The sequence below is a fragment of the Monodelphis domestica genome, chromosome 1 (genome assembly GCF_027887165.1).
Source record: "Monodelphis domestica isolate mMonDom1 chromosome 1, mMonDom1.pri, whole genome shotgun sequence".
Lineage (NCBI taxonomy): Eukaryota > Metazoa > Chordata > Mammalia > Didelphimorphia > Didelphidae > Monodelphis > Monodelphis domestica.
In genome coordinates, this window is record NC_077227.1 from 603,700,755 (window position 1) to 603,722,789 (window position 22,035).

Sequence of the window (22,035 nt, forward strand, 5' to 3'; positions counted from 1 at the left end):
ACCACAAAAAGGGCTGCAATAAGTATTTTTGTACAAATAGGCCCTTCTCCCTTTTTTAAAAAAAATCTCTTTGGGATACAGATTTAGTAATGGTATTGATAGATCACAGTTGTAGTCTTTTGACTCTATAGTTCCAAATTGCTCTCCAGAATGATTGGACCAACTCACAGCTCCAATAGAGTATTAAAGTTCCAATTTTTCCATATCCCCTCCAACATGTCATATTAATTTCCTGTCATAGTAGCCAATATAATACATGTGAGATGGTACCTCAGAGTTGTTTTAATTTGCATTTCTCTAATTAGAGCATTTTTTTATATGAGTATAAATGGCTTTTATTTCATCTGAAAGCTGCTTATTCGTATTTCTTATTTTTATAAATTTGATTTAGTTTCTCTGTATTTTTGAGAAATTAGACCTTTATTAAAGATACTTGCTATAAATTTTCCCTGCTTTCTGCTTTCCTTTTAATATTTCTTGTATTTGTTTTATATAAACCCTTTTTAATTTATAATGACCTCTTCTCAATCTTAATCTTACTTGACTACCCTCTAATCTCTTCTCTTGTCTTCGTGACACTCTCTCTGGGTTCTCATCTTATCTATCTGGTAGTTCCTAACTAACCTCCTTTATTAAATCATCATCCATATAAATACCCCTAACTGTTCTTGGACCTCTTTTCTTTTCTCTAGTTTCTTTTACTGTGTAATCTCATCAGGACACCAAGTTTTAATTATCATCTCTATGAAGAAAATGTTTAGATCTTTATATTCAGTGATGTCTTCTCTCAAATTCTAGTTCTGCATTGCCAACTACCGATTAGATATTTTGAGCTCAGTGTACTAGAGGCATAGTAAATTCAACAAAACTGATTATCGTGCCTCTGAACCTACACTTCCTTGATTCTGTCCAGCATTATAACCTTGGGGTCATTTCAATTCCTCACTCTCATTCTACCTATTCAATTACCAAGCCTTCAGTACTCAAAAAACATTTATTAAACTCTTAACATGTATCTTTTCTATCTCTCCAATATCTCCCCAACATTGTCCCCTTCTCTGCACCTACACATTTCTGCCCTAGTTCAGGCTCTTATCTCCTTTTGCCTGGATTATTACAAAAGCCAACTATTTCATCTATGTCAAATTTCACATCTTCCACACAGTTGTGAAATTTTCTTAAAGCCTGTCGTCACTCAGTTAATAAATAAACATTAAGTACCTACAATGTGCCAAGCACTATGCTAAATGTTAAGGATACAATTTTTTTTTTAAAGGCACTTTCTCCTCAAGGAGCTTACAATCTAATGAGAGAAGAAATGCATAAAAGGAAACTAAAAAGTTAGGATATTGGATTTGGGAGCATGGGAAGGAAGAAGATACCTAGCATTGGGGAACCTAGTGGAGCCCCACCCAAGAAGTGCAAGCTGATAAAAAATGAATAGATAACTGGCATGAGAGATCTCTTGAATTGGAAGCTTCAAGAGAAGTTCTTTGATCTGCTCTCCATACTTTGAGGATAATCAAGTGGGCAAACAGTGCTCGTGAGTTATGAGTGGTTTCTGCAGGAACATGTTTCCTGGGAGCATGGTCATGATGGAATATATATAGTCCAAGAGAATACAGATCCTTAAATGGAGACCTTGGGAGAAATCCTTACTCAGTCCTGGAAGAGGAGCAGAGGGTACTGATTAGGTCAGATTTCAAAAGCTGATATAATCTCACAGGGTGATAGGTTTCCAGGTGATGAGATCTGACCATGTCATGTCTGGGATCACATATAAACTCCTGTTCACCATATAATGATCTTTACAAGCTAACCCCTTCCTACCTTTCCATCCTTTTTGTTTATTACTCTTCTTGATGCTTTTAACAGGTAATCATACTTGCCTGTTTGCTGTCATTTGTTGATAATACTCCATCTTCTCTCTCTTCCTTTATCCTGACTGTGCCTGAAATATTTATCTCCTCACCTCCATCTATTAGAATCCCTAGTTTTACTTCACGGTTCCACTCACCTGGCCACCTTATATAGGAGGTCTTTCCTTGTATTCCCAAAGATAATGCTTTTCCCCTCCAAAATTCCTTTATATCTGATTTATGTATGCTTTGCATGTTTGCATATGCACACGTCTTCTCATTAGAATGTAAGCTTCTTGAGAGCAAAGACATTAATTTTTTTCTTTATGTATTCCTAGTACTTAGCACAGTGTCTAGCATGTAATGGATACTCAGTAAATGCTTATTGAATGATTAAATAGTCTGATTTTCACAACTCCGCAGGGATGAATAGAAGATTATAAGCAGTACTGCTTATAAAAAAATACACAAAAAAGCTGTTGAGAAAATGAGCCTAAAGAGAACTTGATTTGAAATCCAGCTAAGCTAGATTATCTCAAGATCATTTGTAGATGAAACCAAGAAGACAACAAATAGACAGGTAATAGAATATATCTGCCACTGTGTTTGTAGTAATCTAGTTTCACCAACAACAATAAGCTACCAAATTTGAACTCCAACACTTATTTACTTCACATATGTATCATGTGATGAGATCACAATGATTTTGAAAAGATGAAGTGGGAAGAGAAGACAGTCCAGACCAATCACAGTGACCAAGGGAATACTCATTCTGAAGGCAACAAAGTCGTAAAGATACTCGTGGATCAATTTTCAAAGTAACTCAAAGAAGAGAAGATTCCAAAAGAATGGAAAAGGTCATGAACTTTTAAAATGTCAACTTGGAAGACATCAATATCTAATGACCTGCATTCTCATCTCTATAAAATAAAAGTGTCCTTTGTGAGCATTGAGTAGCTTGATGAAAACATGCAAAGGAACTGGCCAGATTTGAAAGGTAGTATTTTATAGCAAAAAGTCAACTGACTGAAAGGTATAGAGAATAGAGGTGCCACTATTTGGGGGGTTGAAAATAGTATTTGACAAAAAAACAACAAGGGCTTTCCTCAGCAAGATGCCTCTGAAATAAACATTTGAGCTATGTAAAACTTCATGAAAGACATAACTTGGGAAATAACTTTGTTCAATGATCCTCTGATATTCTGTCACTCAGTAAATATTAAGTGCCAGACACTGTGCAAAGTATATTAAACATGGTAATAAATATGTTTTTCCCCATGTCTTAGATGATATAACTATGTGGAGTCATATTAATTTATTTATTAAAACATTAAGGCTTAAAAAGTACTTTTCCTTACAATAAATGTGAAAGATATTCAAATATTATAACTATTTTATAGATGAAACCAAGTTTCAGTGATGTGTGGTGACTAACTCATGGTAACAGAAATAACTAATCAGAGCTGAGACTCAGGTCATAGAACTCCAATTCCAGCATTCTATATTATATAGTCTCACAAAAATTTTTGTTCCAATTTATACATAACATCCTGTTAATTGCGTTGATCTCCTGAATGCTACTATAGAGTTTTCACCAGTGAAATACACAATAATGTAATTAGGGTAACCTTCCAGATTTGAAAAATACATATTGCTTTAGATTGCTATCAACAGGCATTTTATCAAATATATATATATTTGTTTAAATATAGACATGTAGCTTTATAGATATGACAAGTGCTACAATTGCATAATAAACTGGGTAAAGGTCTAAAAGTGGTAGATTGAACTGGATTAAGATATAGAAATGATTCAGTTTTCAGTCTCGAATTGTTAGTGCTTTATAACAACAGGATTCCCTGAGCAGTGATATATTACTGTAAGTCAGGAAATAACTCTAAACAACTAAGGTTTCACATAACCCAAATAATTATAGAAATGTATTCATTAGTATTAGTTGAGTTTGAAGTATATTAATGGCAATATGCTCAAGAAATAACAATAGCATTTATATAATTAAGATTTGCAAAGTGCGTTATAAATATTTTCTCATTTGATCCTTGTTACAATCCTTTGAGGCAAGTGTTGTTATTCTCCTCATTTTACTGATGAGGAATCTAAATTAGAGGTTAGTGGGTGATAGAAGCTATTATTTTGCTAATTTCACAGATGAAGAAACTGAAGCAGACAGGTTAAGTCATTTGCTTAGGGTCTCACAGCTTTTAAGTACCTAAGGTTGGATTTGAACTCAAGTGTACTTAATTCCATGTTATCAACCATGTCACCTAGATGCCTCTAGTAGTTCGAGTAAAGTCAGTCAATGAGCATTTATTAAGTGCCATACACCATGTGAAACACAAAGTGGGCTACATCTTTTTGATTCTCAAAAGATAGTAAATGGAATAAGAGGAAAGAATTACAGTGATTCAGTAGATCCTTTGTGAAGGATTCCAAGAAAAACATGAACAAAAATCAAATGAAATAAGAAGATATAAAATGGTTTTAAAGAGTATTGGTGAAGAAAGTGCCAATACTGATAAAATCACCAACTCATCAAATTATGAAAGTAAAAAGTTCTTGTATTAATAACTATTAAAAATAAGAAAATTATAAGAGACTTTTCACCCTAATTTAGTGATAGAATTAGAATTCACCATGCTGATATTTTGTTTCACATGCAGTAAAGAATTATTCTAAATATTAGACTATGTAGATGTATATATCTCAAAAATAAAAGTTTAAAAACTGTCCACATGTCCTTTGTAATTTTAAATGGAATTATATTTTTATTATAGGATGGTAAACCTATGAAAAAATGGGTTAATATGAGTCAAGAATTCATAAACCAGCATACAGTGGAACACAAAGGAAAACAGATTTGTAAATATTTTCTTGAGGGGAGATGTATTAAGGTAAATATTTCATTTAAATACTTATATTTCTGTTTAAATTTCTATTAAAGTATTATTTTCTTACCAATCTATAATCTTTCATTTTAGTCTAAGAAATATTTTATGTTAGGGAATTTTTAATAGCTACTGTTTCATTGTTGCAATAAAACTAACCTTTTATAGTGCTAAACCTTATATGAAAATGCTTTATGCTGATATTCATACACACACAAATATATTGCAAAAAGTAATAGTAAGAAAGTTTATTAAATTTAGCCTTATGAATTAGATGCCATCCATTCCTTTTGAGGTTTTATTAAACTTTTTGTATTATTAATAACTCTCTTTATTGGAATATTATTGAGATTTTTTATAATGTCACAGTCAAGGTACTCAGTTTTTAAAAATATTTTTCTTTCTCTTTTGAACAGGGAGACCAATGTAAATTTGATCATGATGCAGAACTGGAGAAAAAAAAGGAAATCTGCAAATTTTATATACAGGGATATTGTACCAAAGGAGAGAATTGCATTTATATGCATAATATCCTTTGCTGAAAATATATAGTTAAAAAATTAAGGATTAGGGATAAAGGGTAGTAAGTCTTTTTTTAAAATAGTAATTGAATAAAGCTCACAATGGTTCTATTTTAGTTTTGGAAAAGATACACTGTATTAACCTAATTTAATCAGATTTTCTATTTAATTGAGTATTTTGAATTTCATTAATATCATTGATTACAAAAAAAGAAGTTCTTTCAGAGAAAAATCTACTAAATAAAGACTTTTCAGCTCTGAATCTCTGTTTCAATGAATTTTTTTCTATTTAGAATGGTCTAGGTAAAGTTTTGGTTCAAACTTTATGTTTGTGCCAGGACAAATCAGCCTAATTTTTGTTGTATAACTTTAAATATAGTGTATTAAGCCCTTTTAGTTTTTTCATAAATTATAGGGATTTATTGAAAATTTACTTTTCAAGTATAAGAAAGTTTTTGTAATTATGGAAATTAACACATTTGCTTCTAACCTGTGTTAAGTTTTAATAGGTAGTTTTCTAGTCATATCAAAATAAAATAGATATTAGAAGAAAAAACTATTAGAAATTATATTTTGTAAGTTTTGTTCATTTTAAGTCTTCAATCAGTGAAATGGTCTTAAAATATTGTAGTGAGACTTTAAGTTGATCTCTTCCTTAATACTATGTTTTACATGAATTTCCTTGCAAATTTTATCATACGGGAGCAAAATGTTACCTAGGAGATAAGTGCAAATTTTCCCATGCTCCTCTCACTAAAGAAACAAAAGAACTTCTGGACAAAGTAAGTAATATACATGCACTGTAATTACTGATATAGTAAAATAGATTGATATGACTGAAATTCTTTTTAAAAAGCAGCTTATTTTTGTAAAGAAAGTGATTTATTAGTCAGACACTTGTTAGAAAGCTACAGAGAATTAACAAATGTTGGCAACACATAAGTAAAATTTCAGTTATGAAGAAAAAATTTTTGGCTAAGATTGTAATTTGTGTGTTTTATGATCTTATCATTAAAATGAACTCACCTATACTTTTTGCTTACCCAGTTCACGTTATCCACTAATAATTTGACCCTTATTCCTACAGAGTATTTTTTTATTCTTCCTTGATTTGCTCCCTTACTATATGCCCAGCAGTACTCATTAGACCTTAATATTTCCACCAACCCTTTCTTTCCCCTAACAGACTTGCCTCCTATTTGCTGAGTTTTCTCAAACCCTTCTATAGCTTTGCCTGTCCTTTTCTCCTTAGTTCCTGAAGAAGTAATTCTCCTCCTTGCCAAGATCTACTCTAATTAATGCCCTTAATCTTATCCCTTCCATCTTCTTGGAGAGCTTGACCATAGATCATTCCCTCTCTCTTTTCATTTTCAATCCCTTCTTACCTATTGGCTCATTCCTTGCTTCCTGCAATTATGCCCCAATATCTCTCATCTTAAAAAAAAAAAAAAGTTTTCATTTAACATTTACCAAGCCCTCAAAACTGTCATCTTAAATAGCTCTTTTCTTACACTGCCATATTTTATGATGTCAGTGATCTCTTAATTGTCAAGTCCTTTTTCTCAGTCTCTTTTCTCCTTGGCCTGTTTGTAGCTATTGAGCACTCTCTCCTCCTTTATACTCTCTTCACCTTAGATTTTTAGGTTCTCTTCCTACCTATCTAATCCCTCCCTCTCAGTCTCCTTTGCTAGACTCTCATTCAGATCACACCCTCTAAACAAAGATGCTCTACAGGATTCAGTATTGGGCCCTCTGCTTTTCTTCCTCTATAGCACTTGATCTCATCAGCTTCCATGTCTTTACCATCTCTATGCTAATGATTCTCAAATCTGTCTATCCTGCCCCAACCTTTCTGCTGACTTTTAATCTCATATCTCCAATTACTCCACAGACACCTCATATTGGATGTTCAGGAGACATCTTAATTTGATCATGTACAAAACTGAACTTAATATCTTTTTCTTATAACCCTCCTTCCCCCCATTTTCCCTGTTACTATAGAAGGCAGTACTGTACTATCCTTCCAGGCCCTCAGGCTTACAATCTAGATGTCATTCTAGATTCTTCATTATCTCTCACACCCCATATTCACGCTGCATCCAAGGCCTGCTAATTTCTCCTTTGCAGCATCTCTCAAATATGCTCCCTTCTCTCCTCTGGCATTGCCACCACTCTTGCACAGCCCCTCATCACTTCACGCCTGCTTAGTGGCCGACCTCCCTCAAGTCTATACCTACTCCAGTCCACACTCCATTCAGTCACTGGTGATTGGTGATTTTCTTAAAGATCCATCTGGCCATGTCACCCCCCCTTCCCCCAGTAAATTCTAGTGACTCCCTGTTGCCTCCAGGATCAAATACAGTCCCTGCTTGGCATTCAAAACCTTTCATAATCTAGCCCCATCCTACCTTTCCAATCTTTTTTGCATCTTATTCCATCAACCACATACTTTTTCATCCAGTGACTCTGTCTTTATGCCTGTTCTACCAATAAGAGACTCATCTTTCAGCTCTGGGCATTTACTCTGGCAGACTCCCATGCTTAAAATGGTCTCCCTCCTTCTCTCTGCCTGCTTGCTGTCTTCCCTAACTTGCTTTAAATATGAGCTAAAATCCCATCTTCTATAGGAAGACTTCCCTAATCTAGTGCTTTTTCTCTATTAATGATTTCCTATTAACCTATATAAGCTTGATTTTTATATATTTGTTTTCTTGTTGTCTTCCCCATTGAGAATGCAATCTCCCTGAGGGCAGGAACTGTCTTTTGCCCCTTTTAATACCACTTCTTAGTTGTCCCATTGTGTCTGACTCTTCCTGACCTCATTTGGGGTATTCTTAGCAAAGTGGGTTGCCGATTTCCTTCTCCAGTCTGAGACATAGTAAGTGCTTAGCAAATGTTTATTAATTGATTAACTTATATTCAAAGAAAGAAACTATATGCAGTGTCTTAACATTCTCAGGATTCACTCAATTCTCAGCCTTTTGAAATCTAGCTTCTTATTCTACTGCTCTAGAGATATTTACCCCTCAGAAATTACCAATCACCTCTTAACCACTAGATCCAATGGACTTTATGGTTCTCATCTTCCTGGATTTCTCCCAGTTTCTGACACAATTGAACAGCACTCTTTCCAGAAACTGCTCTCCTTCCTTAAGTTTCTGTAACAGCAATACTCTCCTACCTTTCTCACTTTTCATTTCTTTTCTTTCTCCTTTTTCTCAATCATTATCCATCTCTTAAGTGTTTATGATCCTCTCCCCATTCCTTTCCCTTCATGTGACCAATCTATTGCTTAATGATCTTCCCACACACATAGGTTATCTTCTCTGTATTTCCAGATTCCTGTGTCCATTTCTGATCTATTTTCTGAAACCCAGTCTTTCTTTACAAAACATTTTCCCTTGGATTTCTCTTTAACATTTCAAATTCAGTATTTCCAAAATAATTCATTATTTTCCTCACCACCCAGTTATTTCTTATGAAGGTGCCACTGTCCTTTCAGATGTCTAGTTTGATGTCAGAGTCATCCTAGAGTTTTCCCCTCTTCCTCAGCTCTTCATATTCAGTTATTATATCCTTTTTATTTTACTACCACAACTCACACATCAGCTAATTCAAAATAGTTCAGCCATTATTTATTATTAGCACAGATAATCTGCCATATTGCCTCCCTCCATTCTTGTGGTTATAATCCACATTTAGGTCCTTATCACATTATGACTATTTTAAAGCTTCCTAAATGGTCTCCCTGATTTTATCTTCCACAAAGTTGCCAAAATAATTTTACTCAGGCACTTTTGACCGTTTCATCATCCCCTATTCAAAAAACCTCCAATAGCTTCTGATTGGCTTTACAATAAAATAACAAATTGCTATTCCAGATTTTAAGACTTCATAATCTGGCTCCAACTTCCCTTTCCAGCCTTTTTAAATCATTTCCTTTAATGTGTATTCTAGCCAAATTAGACTTCATTTCCCGAAACTTTACATTCTCTATTATGCCTGAAATGTACTCCCTCCTTATCTCTGTCTTTCAGAATCATTAAATTCCTTTAATGATTACGCTCAGTTCAGGTGTCACTTCTCCATTAAGTCTTTTCTCATCCCTTACTTGTAACTGTTCTTTCTTTCATTATATAACTTTATTTTTATCATAAATATATGACATTTATGTCATATTCCTCCAGTAGAATATAAGTTCCCTAAGGACAAGGACTCTGTTTTTCATCATTATATTCCCAGAACAGTGCACACAGTGCACACAAGTAGGTATTTTATGAATATTTGTTCATTTACTAAATTGTATTTGATCCATATTGGATTGAGTTTACTATGCTTTCATTGATAGTTTAACAAAAACTCTTAAATTGTTGTTTTTTTAATTCTTGTAAATTATAAAATGTTTCCCTTCTTCAAGAAAATTCTTTGAAAGGGAGACTATTGGAAATTTCCAGTTCAATGAATTTCATAATTCTGAACAGATTATATGTCTTGCGTTATGTGTCTCATGCACATAAAATTAATTCATGCTGGTCACAAAATTTCAAGAATTATCATCATTATTATTGGTTTTGTGACAATGAGCCTTAATTTCCTTATCTGAAAAAGAAAGTAATAATATGTCTACAACTACTTTGGTTAGGGAGAAAACCTATAAGAATAAGTTATTACCATCATTTCCATCTTGGCTCAGAATTCCATTGGATTATACATGTTAGACAGTTAATAAAAATAGAGAGCTAGAACTCTAAACACTGGTAAGGCTTCTGAAATTTAAAACATTATTTACAAAGGAAATTGAAATGGACAGAAATTATTCAGTAAACATTTGACATTTCAATTCTGCTGATATGTGTTAAGCACCAATCATATACAAAACATTTTGCTAGATTTGGGAAATAAAATGATAGATATGACATGAGCCATGCCCTCAAGGAATTTATAATCTAATGGTATAAAAAATATACAAATACATCTAATACTTCAATAAGTGACATAAAAGCAAAGTCCATGCAAAAATGAAATTTTAAGATGGTGCTAGTTTAGGGAGACCAGGAAAGGCTTTAAGGAATAGATGGCATCCAACCTGGGTCTTGAAGGAAAGAAAGATGGGAGTACAGAGTATAATGCAAAGCCACAGGAGAGGGAAAAATAAGAATGGAGGAGGACAAAATTATCCTAGATGGTTAGCATATAAAAGATATGAAGGATGGCAATATGAGGTAAGGCTGGACAGGTAGTTTTGAACCAGATTGGGGGGGGGGGGACATTAGACTCTGGTATCTTACTTTATTAATTAGAGAATGAGGAATCATTTAAAGATGTTTAATAGTGATAAATGAAGATTAATCAAGCAGCAATGTGGGGGCTGGATTATAGAAAGGACAGAATGAAGCAGGAAGACTAGTTAAGAGGCTATTGCAATAGTATAAGATAGAAGAAGTAAGAACCCAAACAAGGGTCCTTGTACTGGAAGTGGAAATGAAGGGCCCAATACAACAGAAATTGAAGAGGTCAAGATTATTAAGATTTGGCAACTGTTTGGATGTGTGGGATGAGGGAGAAGAGAGAGCCATGGACAATTCTAAGTTTATTAGATTGGGAAGGTGATGGCACATTGCCAGAAATAGGAAAACTAGGGAGAGAATCATGTTTAGGGAGAAATGTGAGTTCAATTTTAGACATTATTTTAAATCAGGTGGGACATAGAGATAGAAATATCCATTGGCAGTTAAAAATGGTTTTGGCTTTCTTGGGAGAATTTGAGAAATGAAAATATAGATTTGGGAAATATCTGCATGGAGGTGATCCAAAGCCATGGGAGATAGTAAATTGAGAGAAAAGAGGACTAATAGACAGGTCCTTAAGGGAAGACATAGTTAAGGCATGCTCCAGCAAAAGATGAAAAAAGTATCATTTAAAAATTAACTAATTTATAGCATCAAGGAAGCCAATTGGGGTAAAAAATGAAGGCATGCACCACAGAGTTATGTAATTCTGAGTTCTAAAAAAAAAAACAGATAAAAAGATAATACAGAATTTAGTGACCTTGAGAGAATGATTTCAGTAGAATAGTAGTAATTGAAAGTAGATTACAAGGAATTGAATCAGTAGTAGAGACAAGTAGAGTCTTCTTTACAGAAGTTTAATAGAAAAGAAAGAGATGATTACTTGAGAATGGGAAATTAAGGACAGTTTTTTTTCCTTTTTATGTAGGATAATGGAGCTATCTGAATGTATTTGTAGACTGAGGGGAAGGACCCAGGAAAGAGTGGAGCAATATAAGATGATAACATATTTAATATGAATAGTACAACATTAGGAATTGCTCAGAGGTCAGATAATACCCATGATAGATTCAGTTGCCCAAAAATAATGATGTAATTTTCTTTTAGCTTCTGAATACTGAAGAAGAACCACAAAATGAAGATAAAAAAGACTTAGAAGACCTTAGAAGGCGTGGTATTGCTCCTCTTCCTAAACCACCTCCAGGAGTTGGCCTTTTGCCTACCCCACCAGAGCATTTTTCATTTTCTGAATCAGAAGACAATTTTCAAGCAGATCTTTCTGATGAATTTAAGAAAATTCCATCTCTCTTTGAAATAGTTGTAAAACCTACTGTGGATTTAGCACACAAGATTGGGAAGAAGTAAGTCAGAATTCCAATCACAACAAAATACTATACTTTCAAACAAAGGTTTGATTCTTATGTAAAATGAAACCTTATCCTATGCTTTCCGCATGATCTTTATATCTAATAGTTCACTAACTGAACAAATTTTAAATTGTTAGTTGCTAGTGTTTTGTTTATTTTAATGAATAATTTTGTCTTTTTCATTTTCAGCCTTGGCTTTGTTTTATCTAGTTTCCCCTATATTTTTTCTCCCATGATTTTTATGTGGAAGTGCTAGCTTGGAGGAGAACCAGACATTTTAATATGGAGATGAAAAACTCTTTTTCATGAAATTGCAAATGTGCCTTTTCAAGGTCTGGCAATATGAATGGTACCACCTTTTCTTCCCTTACCTCAAAGCATTATTTAACAATCTAGCAACTGGCCAAAATCTGAATTGTTTCTGGCATCATCATTGGGACTGCCCAAGAACCTGCACTTCCTCCTAAGAATTATAATTTTTTAGCCACTGTTTCAGAGCACTGAACTTATAGTCAAATGATCTAGGTTCATATCTCAGCTCTGCCAATTTCTTGCTATATGAATTTAGGCAACTTAGTTAATCTCTCTGAACCTGTTTCTTTCCCTATAAAAATGGCCATTGGGATATTTTTACTATCTGTCTACTTATGTCATAGGATTTAGAATTGAAAGAGACCTTAGGAATCTTATGAATCCAGCATCCTGATTTTACAAATGAGATCTCGGGCCCCAAAGGTTATGATTTTGCCAAGGTCACACAGATTGTAAGTAGTGGAACTAAGATTTGAACCCCAACATCAGATTATTACAGAGTTTTAAGAAAAGTGCCACAAAAACCACTGAGGCTAGTGCTTAGATTTTTTTTTTTGTGGTAAGAATCCTTTATTAAATTATTGTCAGGTGTAGGGAGAGGGTCAACTATTGGATTTCCCAAATTTCCTACATTTTTAAAAGATCACAGATAACTTCCTTCTTCTTTTGGAATTGTTTTACAAGTTGAGCATTTTCAAAAGGAGTTAGCTATTAGCTGCCTCTCAATTTATATGCCCTAATAATTGGTTCTGTGGCATTCAGGAATTACTAAATGCTCCCATTTTCCTCTTCTCCAGACTGCTTCTGAAGAAATAGAGGGAAGATTAAGCAGCAGTGGATCCCAAAGTACCATGTACATTGCTGTTCTTTTGGACCAAAACATGTGACTACTTAAACCAATAGATAGCAATTATTGTAACTGGAAAAATCAAAGATACTTATAACTATTATGTAAAGCTTACCCCATATACTTTAATTTTAATATGAACTTATTGGTAGTCCATCCAAATGAATTCAAGTAGTGCCAGAATGATAGTTTGCACATTTGGTAAGGTGAAAATAACCAGTGAAATTCCCTACTTCTTTATTCAGTCACTCACATGAGGAACAGTAAATAGGCTGATGAATAAATATAGAGCTATTCATTATCATAAACAGATAATCCCTGAAAGGCTTTAAAAAATGTGGGTATAGCAATATGTTAAAAAATGATCAAGTTTTTTCAGGTAGCATTAATTCTAATGTGCATTTTCATTTATTAGTATATATGATTCCTAGTGCAGACTAAAAGAAACAGAAAATCCCCAAAAGTTATTAAATGAAATCCTCACAAGTCCCTTTAAGTCTTTATATATGCACATATATATATATATAAAATATATCATTTAATAATCCTAATATGTTGATAATACTGTGCCCATCTATCTTACGGATAAAAGAGCTGAGCCTGAAGGAATTTACTTGCCCAAAATCACATACTAAATGGATTAAGCTCTAACTCAAGTGATGTGCTTTTTCTACTACATCAAGTGCCTTCCCCAAAGGATCATGTATTTAAACTTTGTATCTCTTCTAGCACTTATCAAAATACTCTGCACAATGAATCTTAGTAAATTTTAAATTGAATTGAATGGAATCTATCAATTTTGCACATTATAAAATATATTTATAATATTTCTTCAATTTTTAAAACATTATCATTAAAGGTTTCATAGTATGCTTAATTATCATGAGTAACATTTGACTAAAGGAATATCCAAATGTTAACTATCCCAAGGCATCTTAAAGAAAATATAGAACCAACTTGAAATGTCTTCTATTTTGGCAATTATTTTAAAGCACTTAATCTTGGTGAAAAAGCAAAAAAAACTAAGAGAATAATGTTAGTCCTTTTATACTAAATGTGATTACATTTTTAGAATAATTCTCTGAGTATTAAATTTGACTGTAAAATGGTATTCTACTGAACATCAGTGGTGATATTCAAAAGAAAAATTAGTGGAGATAACCCCTGTCTCACCACCACTAAATTTTTTTTAGGGAGAAAACAGTGAGAATAAGAAGGACTAAAAAGGTGATTACATGTCATAGTGGATATAATTCTAGATTTGGAATTAGGAAAACTGGAGTTTAAATTACAACTTTGATAGCTATGTGACCATAGACAGATCATATAACCTCTGAGTCCATTTTCTCCTCTTTAAAAATGAAAATAATACCTTGTAAGTACCCATTTCATGAAATTGTTGTGAAGCTCAAATGGAAAAATATATGTAAGGCAATTTATAGACTCTCCAAGGGTCATTATAATAAATATCATAGTACTTTTCTTTAAAGAAATATTTATCATGTATTAAGTAAATGAAGAAGAGTTGTTTTTTTTCATTTTACAAATAAAGAGACAAAACTGATGCTGTTAGTAATAGAGAATTTGTTTCAGACTCTGTTATCCACTGGAGAAAATATTAAGAAAATAAGTGCTATAATTTCCATATTGTGATATACACTTGTGATACACATTGATAGTATATCACAATACAAACCAAAAAAGATGGTTTTAGAAAACTAAAATTTTTTACATGTCTGTCCTGTATTATAACATTTAAGATTATAATCAAATTTTGAAATAATAATAGCAATTAAGGCAGGACACGGTCAAGAAGAAAAAGAAAGTAAAAGGTTGTCAGTAGGAACTAAGAAAGCAGTGGAAATAAGAAAAGCAACACAAACAACATATCATGTAAATGTTAAGTAAAATTAATATTTTAAAAAACATTGTAGGTAATATTGATAGTTTCTAACTTTGGTAGAAAGTGCTTATGAATAGTCATTAGATATTTACACTTTTTTCTCAAGATTTAACTTAAGAAAAATATTAAAACATTCTTTCTTTTTACAGGCCACCAGCATTTTATAATAGTGCCTCACCACCAGGACCACAGTTTCAGGGAAACAACCCACATCCTCAGCATATGTACAGTTCAGGGTCAAGTCCAGGTCCTGGTCCTAACATGTCTCAGGGACACAATGGTCCTGCAGTGCACCCAGGTTCCCCTGGACACCACCAGTGCACAGGTCCTCCTGGCCCACCAATGCCACATAGCCCACCATTGCAACCTGGTCCACCTGGATTTTTAGGGCCACACAATCAAGCTGGAGGACCCATTCAACCAGGCCCACCTTTAACACCACCTGGTATGAGTGGTTCCTATAATTCTACAGGAGTGCAAGGACATATGATGAACATCACAATAGAGAATCACTGTTCTTCAGGTCCTTCCTACCAGCAAGGTCCCAGTGAAATGCAGCTCAATGCCAACTATGAGTCCCTACAAAACTCAGCTGAATTCTATGATAATTACTATTCACATCAAGCTGTACATAATTTTCAGACAGCCAATAACTCTGGTGGTAAGTTTACCTTTGAAATTCCATGTCTAGTTCCTTGTTTGTGATTTCAAGATAATTTTATCTTGTAATCTTGTATCTTGTATCTTGTAAATGTAGTATTTATTGAACAACAAATTGTATACTTAGAAACAATTTTAAATGAAAATACATCTGCAATGTATATTTTTTGTAAAGTCAATTATATGGTTTAATGGCAGTGTAGCAGAGAACTATTTTATAGATTATGGGAAGAAAAAAAATCAAGATCTTTATTATTTACTTTCAGCAGTGCCTTAATTATAAAAATAGGAAGTCTGATCAACTATGTAGTTAACAGAATAGTAAACTAGTACAACATAGCTTATCCTACTTCTTCCACATATTTTGTACATTTGTACCAGAAAAAGAAAAGTTACTTAAAATATACATATATATATTTGTATAGCTTGCAAATACTATTAACACTGGAAAATTATACATTGTAATAAATTGTCACTTTCTTAATGTGTACAGAATTATATTCTTAAGCATTTCTGAATAATTAATATTTCTTTAGAAATAAATCACATTGAAAATTATTTTTAATAGTAAAATTTTGCCAGTGAATGAAGACATCACAGTCAAAATATAATTTAATGTTTTCATTTCTATATTCATTAAAAATTAATCTTTTAGGGGCAGCAAGGTGACTCAGTGGATTGAGAACTAGGCCTAGAGACAGGAGGGCCTATTTTCAAATCTCACCTCACACACTTTATAGCTATGTGATCCTGCACAAGTCACTTAACCCCCATTGCCTAGCCTTTACCACTCTCCTATCTTGGAACTTATACTTAGTATTGGTTCTAAGACAGAGGGAAAGGGTTTTTTTTTTTTTAATGTTTTATTACTTGGAAGGTTTCTTAAAATCAAAATTGAATAGTCATTATTATTTAATTGGGAAATAATGCCACTTTTGGATAAATTAATTACAGAATAAACCTTATTTCTATAACCTCATAAAATTATAGATCCAGGATGGGAAGAAACCTTTGAGATTATCTAGTCCCTTCCTCTCATTTTATAGTTGAAGATATTGTAGAACAGAGGGATTTAAGTGACTCTCCTAAATTTACAAAAGTAGTAAATAGCAGGGCTGGGATTTACATCCAGATCCTCATACTCCAGAGATGGTGCTTTTTTCCACTGTACATTTCTTCTATCAAAATGTCTTTTACTCTAGTCATGTATATCAACCATTCTTTTGTAGGTGAAATATTAAGTGTAGATTAAGATAAAATACATGAAATTAATTAAATATATCATTTAACACTTGATTACTATTAACGTGGACAGTAAAAATATAAAATATAAATCTGATTTTTTTTAATGGAAGAGACCAAAAACTTATGGGCTGCTTAGAAATCTCATACCTATATATCATAAATAAAGTATGTCGTCAAGAAGAGAGTCAGCAAGTGCTAAATATGGTGAGCACTATATAGCATCAATAAAAATGTGAGATTTACCATGTCTTATAATTGACAGAAAAAGATTGGTTTCCATCTAATTAATTTCAGAATCAGTTACATATGTGGTATGAGGCAACATATAATTATTATTTAATTAGAACAAAAGTAAAAATCAATGACAGATTTAAAGAAAAGATAAAAAATGAAGACACTGAAAATACAGTGCAATGTGGCCTACTGACACAATCCATTGATGCTGAAAAATTAGAACTGGAAAAAGGAAATTGGCATTTATTAAGGATTTGCTGTGTGCCAGGCACTCTGCTAAGTGCTAGAATACAAAGAAAGATAAAAGCAAACAAAATAGTCCTAGCTTAGCTCTAAAGGTGCTTCAAAATGTAATAAGGCAGATATCATACAAACCATTATATACAGACAAAATATATACATATATAGATTTAGATTTAGATATATGATAAATTTGGAGTAGTTACTAAAGGAAAGCATTAAGATTGTTAACAGAGATTGAGAAAGACTTCTTTGAGAAGATGAGACTTTAGATAAGACTAGAAGAAAGCCAGGGAAGCAAAGAAGTAGAGATGAGGAGGGGGAGAGTTCCAAGGATAACCAATGAAAATGCTTGGAATTGGAAAATGGAGTATATCATATGAGGAGCAGTAAAGAGGTCTATATCACTAGATTACAGAGTATGTAGAGGAATAAAGTATAATAAAGCGCAAGAAGTCTAGAAAAGTAGGAGGAAACCAGATTATAAAGGGTTTTCAAAACCAAACAAAACATATATTTGATCCTGAAGGTAATAGAAAACCACTGGAGATTACTGAATGTAATGGAAGATGATATGGTATGGTTTGTGCTTTTGGTGGATCAATTTGATAGCTGAGTGGAGGATAGATTAGGAGAGGAAGAGCCTTGAGGCAGAGACAATAATAAGAAGTCTCTTTCCATAGTCCAGGAATAAATTAATGAGGGCTTGCTCCAGGGTGGTGATAATGTTCAAGAAGAGAAAGGGATGAGAGATGTTATGAAAGTAGAAATGATGAGACTTGGCAGCTGATCGGATTGGGGGGGTGGAGTTGAGAAAGAGAATGTGGAATTGAAGACACCTAGGTTGCAAATGTGGATGATTGGAAAGATGATGATACCTTTGACTATAATAAAGAAGTTAAGAAAAGGTAGTTTAGGGGAAAACATAATGAGTTCAATTTTGAACTTGTTGGGTTTAAGATGTCTAAAAATATCCAGTCCAGGATTTCTGGTAGTTGGAGATGTGAAACTATAGGTCAAGAGAAAAGTTAGAGCTTGACATGTAGATATGAGACTTATCTGCATAGACATTATAAACAAATCTATTGGAGTTGATGAAATCACTAAATGAAATAGTATAAGGGGAGAAAAGGATCCAGGACATAGCCTTTTGGGACACTCACAGTTAATAGACATTACCTAGGTGAAGGTGCCTGAGATGAACAGATCAGACAGATAGGAGGAGAACTAAGAAAGAGCAATGTAATGAAAACCTTAAGAGAATATCAAGGAAAATAAGTTGATTGACCATATCAAAAATGGATCAAGGTCAAGGTAAAAAAGGATGAACATTGAGAAAAGCACTTTAAATTTGTCAGGTAGATCATTATTAACTTTGGGGAGGTTAGAGGTTAGACTGCAAAGATTATCACTATTTTCTGCAGAATAACTTCTGTAGAATAGTCACCATAATGAGGGGAACAAACAAACCCAGTAGCCACCATAGCCAATCAACAATTGATCTCCTTGCCAAGGAAGAAGATATGATAGCTAGTAGGCAATAGTAGTTTAAAGTACAAATTTACTTGTACAATATGAGAATAAAGAAAGAATGTGAACATCCTTTTAAAAAAGGAAAAAAGCAGTGGGTGTGAAAAAAAAATCTGTAGAAAGCTATATATGAGACCCAATGAAATCAGCCCAATACCATTTATAGATGGTGACAAAAGAATAATAAATGTCAGAAAATAGAATATTAGCAGTTTTTAATGACATATCTTCATTAATTCATCATTAACTCAAACCTATATACATTGTCTTATGTTAAAATCTTTTTAATGAAAACATTCTCAAATTTAGAGCATATTCTTCATGAACATATAAAAAAGCAAATAGTAATTTTCATGGTTTTCCACAGTAGAACATATTTTTGCAGTCATGTAACTAACTGGAAAAAGAAAAAAATGTCCTTAGGATAAGAACCCCTACTCTACACCTCCCTTTGAGGGTCTAGAATCAACAGTTCTCAACCTCTCAATTTGTAGCAAAGAGAATACATAATGCATATCAGGTATTTACATTCTGAATCATAACTGTAGCAAAATTACAGTTTTGAAGTAGCCACCAAAATAATTTTTTGGTTTGGGGTCACTGCAACATGAGGAACTGTATTGCGGGGTCACAGCATTAGAAAGGTTGAGAACCACTGGTCTAGATAGATTTCATGAAGGTTCATGAAATTACATCTTTATTTTCATTAACCTCTAACTGAAATTTAGCTTTTCCTTCATTTATTTTTTAAAAAGAACATTATGGTTGCAGGTTCTACAGGCTTCATCTGACTGCTAAAGGAAACCATTGTACAAAAATTATTGAGTAGTTGTTCTAAAGAATACAAAATTCCAGTCTCAGAATTTCCAGTTTGGAAGGTACTTTGTAGCCATCAAGTCAACACACACTTGAAACATAGAATGCTTATATAACCTTCACTCAAAAAACTCAAATGAAGAAACCTACTGCTTCCCAAAATAATCTATTGTACTTTTTTGATAGCACTAAATTTTAGAAAATTTTTTTGAATTTTTTTCAACATCATGCCTATATTTGCTTCTCATATATTTTTAGCCATGGCTTATAGTTCTGCCCTGTAGGGCCATATAGGACAGATCTAATCCCTCTTCAACTAAAAGCCCGTCAGATATTTTGACAGTTGTCAATAAGTCTTGCTACTCCTCTTCAAGTTAAACACCTCCAATTCCTGCAAATGATCCACATATAGCATGAGGATCACCACTCTGGATACTATCCTTTCTTTTCAATACTTAACAGTTTACCAATGACCTTCCTAAAATGTAGCATCCAAGCCCCCATATGTGATCTGACCATGGAGAGTACAATGAACTCTTTTTTGGATTGAGCCATTGACATCAGTTTGGGAAAGTCATCTCCATACACACAGATCAGTGATCTGTCTGCAACTTAGAATAGAAAGTTGCCTGGGACAGTGAGATGTTAAGTGTCTTGCCAACAGTTACTCAGTTACTATATGTTAGAGGCAAGACTTAAATCCCATTTTTCTCAATGCTTCATCTGTCTATTTAATAGATTGTAAGTGCTTTGAATATGTGAAATGTCTTTTGCCTCTTTGTGTATCCCCAGAGCTTAGCATAATACTTGGCATATAATACATAGTAAGTTCTTAATAAATGTTCATTAATTGATTAATTTTTGTTACTAAAAAACTTTTATACCTCCTTACACATGGAAGTTGTGATTCCTTTAGTATGACTTAAAATTGCATCAACTGTCTTGGCTTTTGAATATTTTGAGCTAAGTAGTCCACTAAAATACCTGTTTCTTTCTTAGAAAAATGAAGACATTTTTCTAAGTCATACTCCTCTCCAATATTGTATAAGGTGATTTTTTTAACCCAAATCTAAGACTTTATATTTATTCCAGTTAAAATCCATTCTTTTTCAATTCAGTTCATGGTTAAAGCCTGTAGAGATACTTTTTAAATTCTGAATCTATAATCCGTTGTTAAATATCCATTCTAATTTTGTGTAACCTGTAAACTTAATAAACACATTATCTATTTTGTTTATTTAGATCATTCATAAAAATAACCATGTGGACTTGATTACCAAAAAAAAGTTTGACTTGGTAGGGCAGTATGCTATCTTAAAATCTACACCAATAAGGAGTCTAAAATGCACATATTAAAATCATGTAAGATTCCTTGGTGAATATATAACCACAGAAATAATGTTGGTCAATAATCAGCTTATTATTAACATCAGGCAAAGTAGAAAGCATGAAGATATGTCATCAAAGATATGAGTCACTGACACAGAATTCTATTTGTGTTAATTGTATTAAATACAAGAATAAAACTGGCCTTCCTAGTGATATTTATGAATTTATTCAATGAATTGCTAAAATGCCACTATTCAAAAAAGATTAACTTCACTACTTATATAGGGAAACCAAATGTATGTCGTCCAGAGAATGGACCCATTGTCTAGGCCATGAAATACACTTAGATATATGGCACACATCTAGCACAGGTACTGTAGATAAACAGTGAGGTGACCACAAATGAATAGGAGGAAGAAAATAGGCTGATTTTTTATAGGAATTTGGACAACATCTGTAATAATCCCAAGCTTTTTCCTGATGCAAAATCCATCTTTTTAACATTGGTTTTCTAATGATGTGGAATGGTCATGAATCCTAGAAAACCAGTGTATTCAAAGTATGAAAATTATGGGTAATGCATAAAGTATTAGAGGGATATAAGATTTGTATAAGTAGGCTATAGAGTATTTCCATCAAGGCATAGCATAAGAAACATTTGGGCAATCTATAATTGGAAAATGATCATAGAATCTTCGATTTATAGCTATAAGAGACTTAAAGATCAGAAAGGGTATGTATTTCATCCAAAGTCACCTTCAATAAAACAGTAAACATTTATTAAGCACCTGCTCTGTGCCAGGCAATGTGCTGGGGATACAAAAAGAGACAAAAAACAGTCTCTGCCCTCAAGGAGCTTACAATCTAACATGGGAGACAAACTTTTCAGACAAATATATACAAGCAAATACAGAATAAATGGGAAATAATTAAGAGAGGGAAGGCACCAGATTCAAGAAGGATTAGAGAAAGCTTCTA

General features: G+C 33.1%; 1 protein-coding gene across 4 annotated transcripts in view; it reads left to right on the plus strand.

Annotated features, from left to right (window-relative positions):
• ZC3H6 (zinc finger CCCH-type containing 6) overlaps positions 1–22,035 on the plus strand; it is an 85,606-nt gene that overhangs the window by 50,197 nt on the left and 13,374 nt on the right. For all 4 annotated transcript variants that reach the window (XM_056813786.1, XM_056813787.1, XM_007476590.2 and 1 more), the window contains exons 6-10: positions 4,655–4,771; positions 5,182–5,293; positions 5,959–6,068; positions 11,682–11,935; positions 15,153–15,664. In XM_056813786.1, coding sequence (XP_056669764.1) covers positions 4,655–4,771; positions 5,182–5,293; positions 5,959–6,068; positions 11,682–11,935; positions 15,153–15,664 — 1,105 coding nt within the window. The remainder of the gene's footprint in view (positions 1–4,654; positions 4,772–5,181; positions 5,294–5,958; positions 6,069–11,681; positions 11,936–15,152; positions 15,665–22,035) is intronic.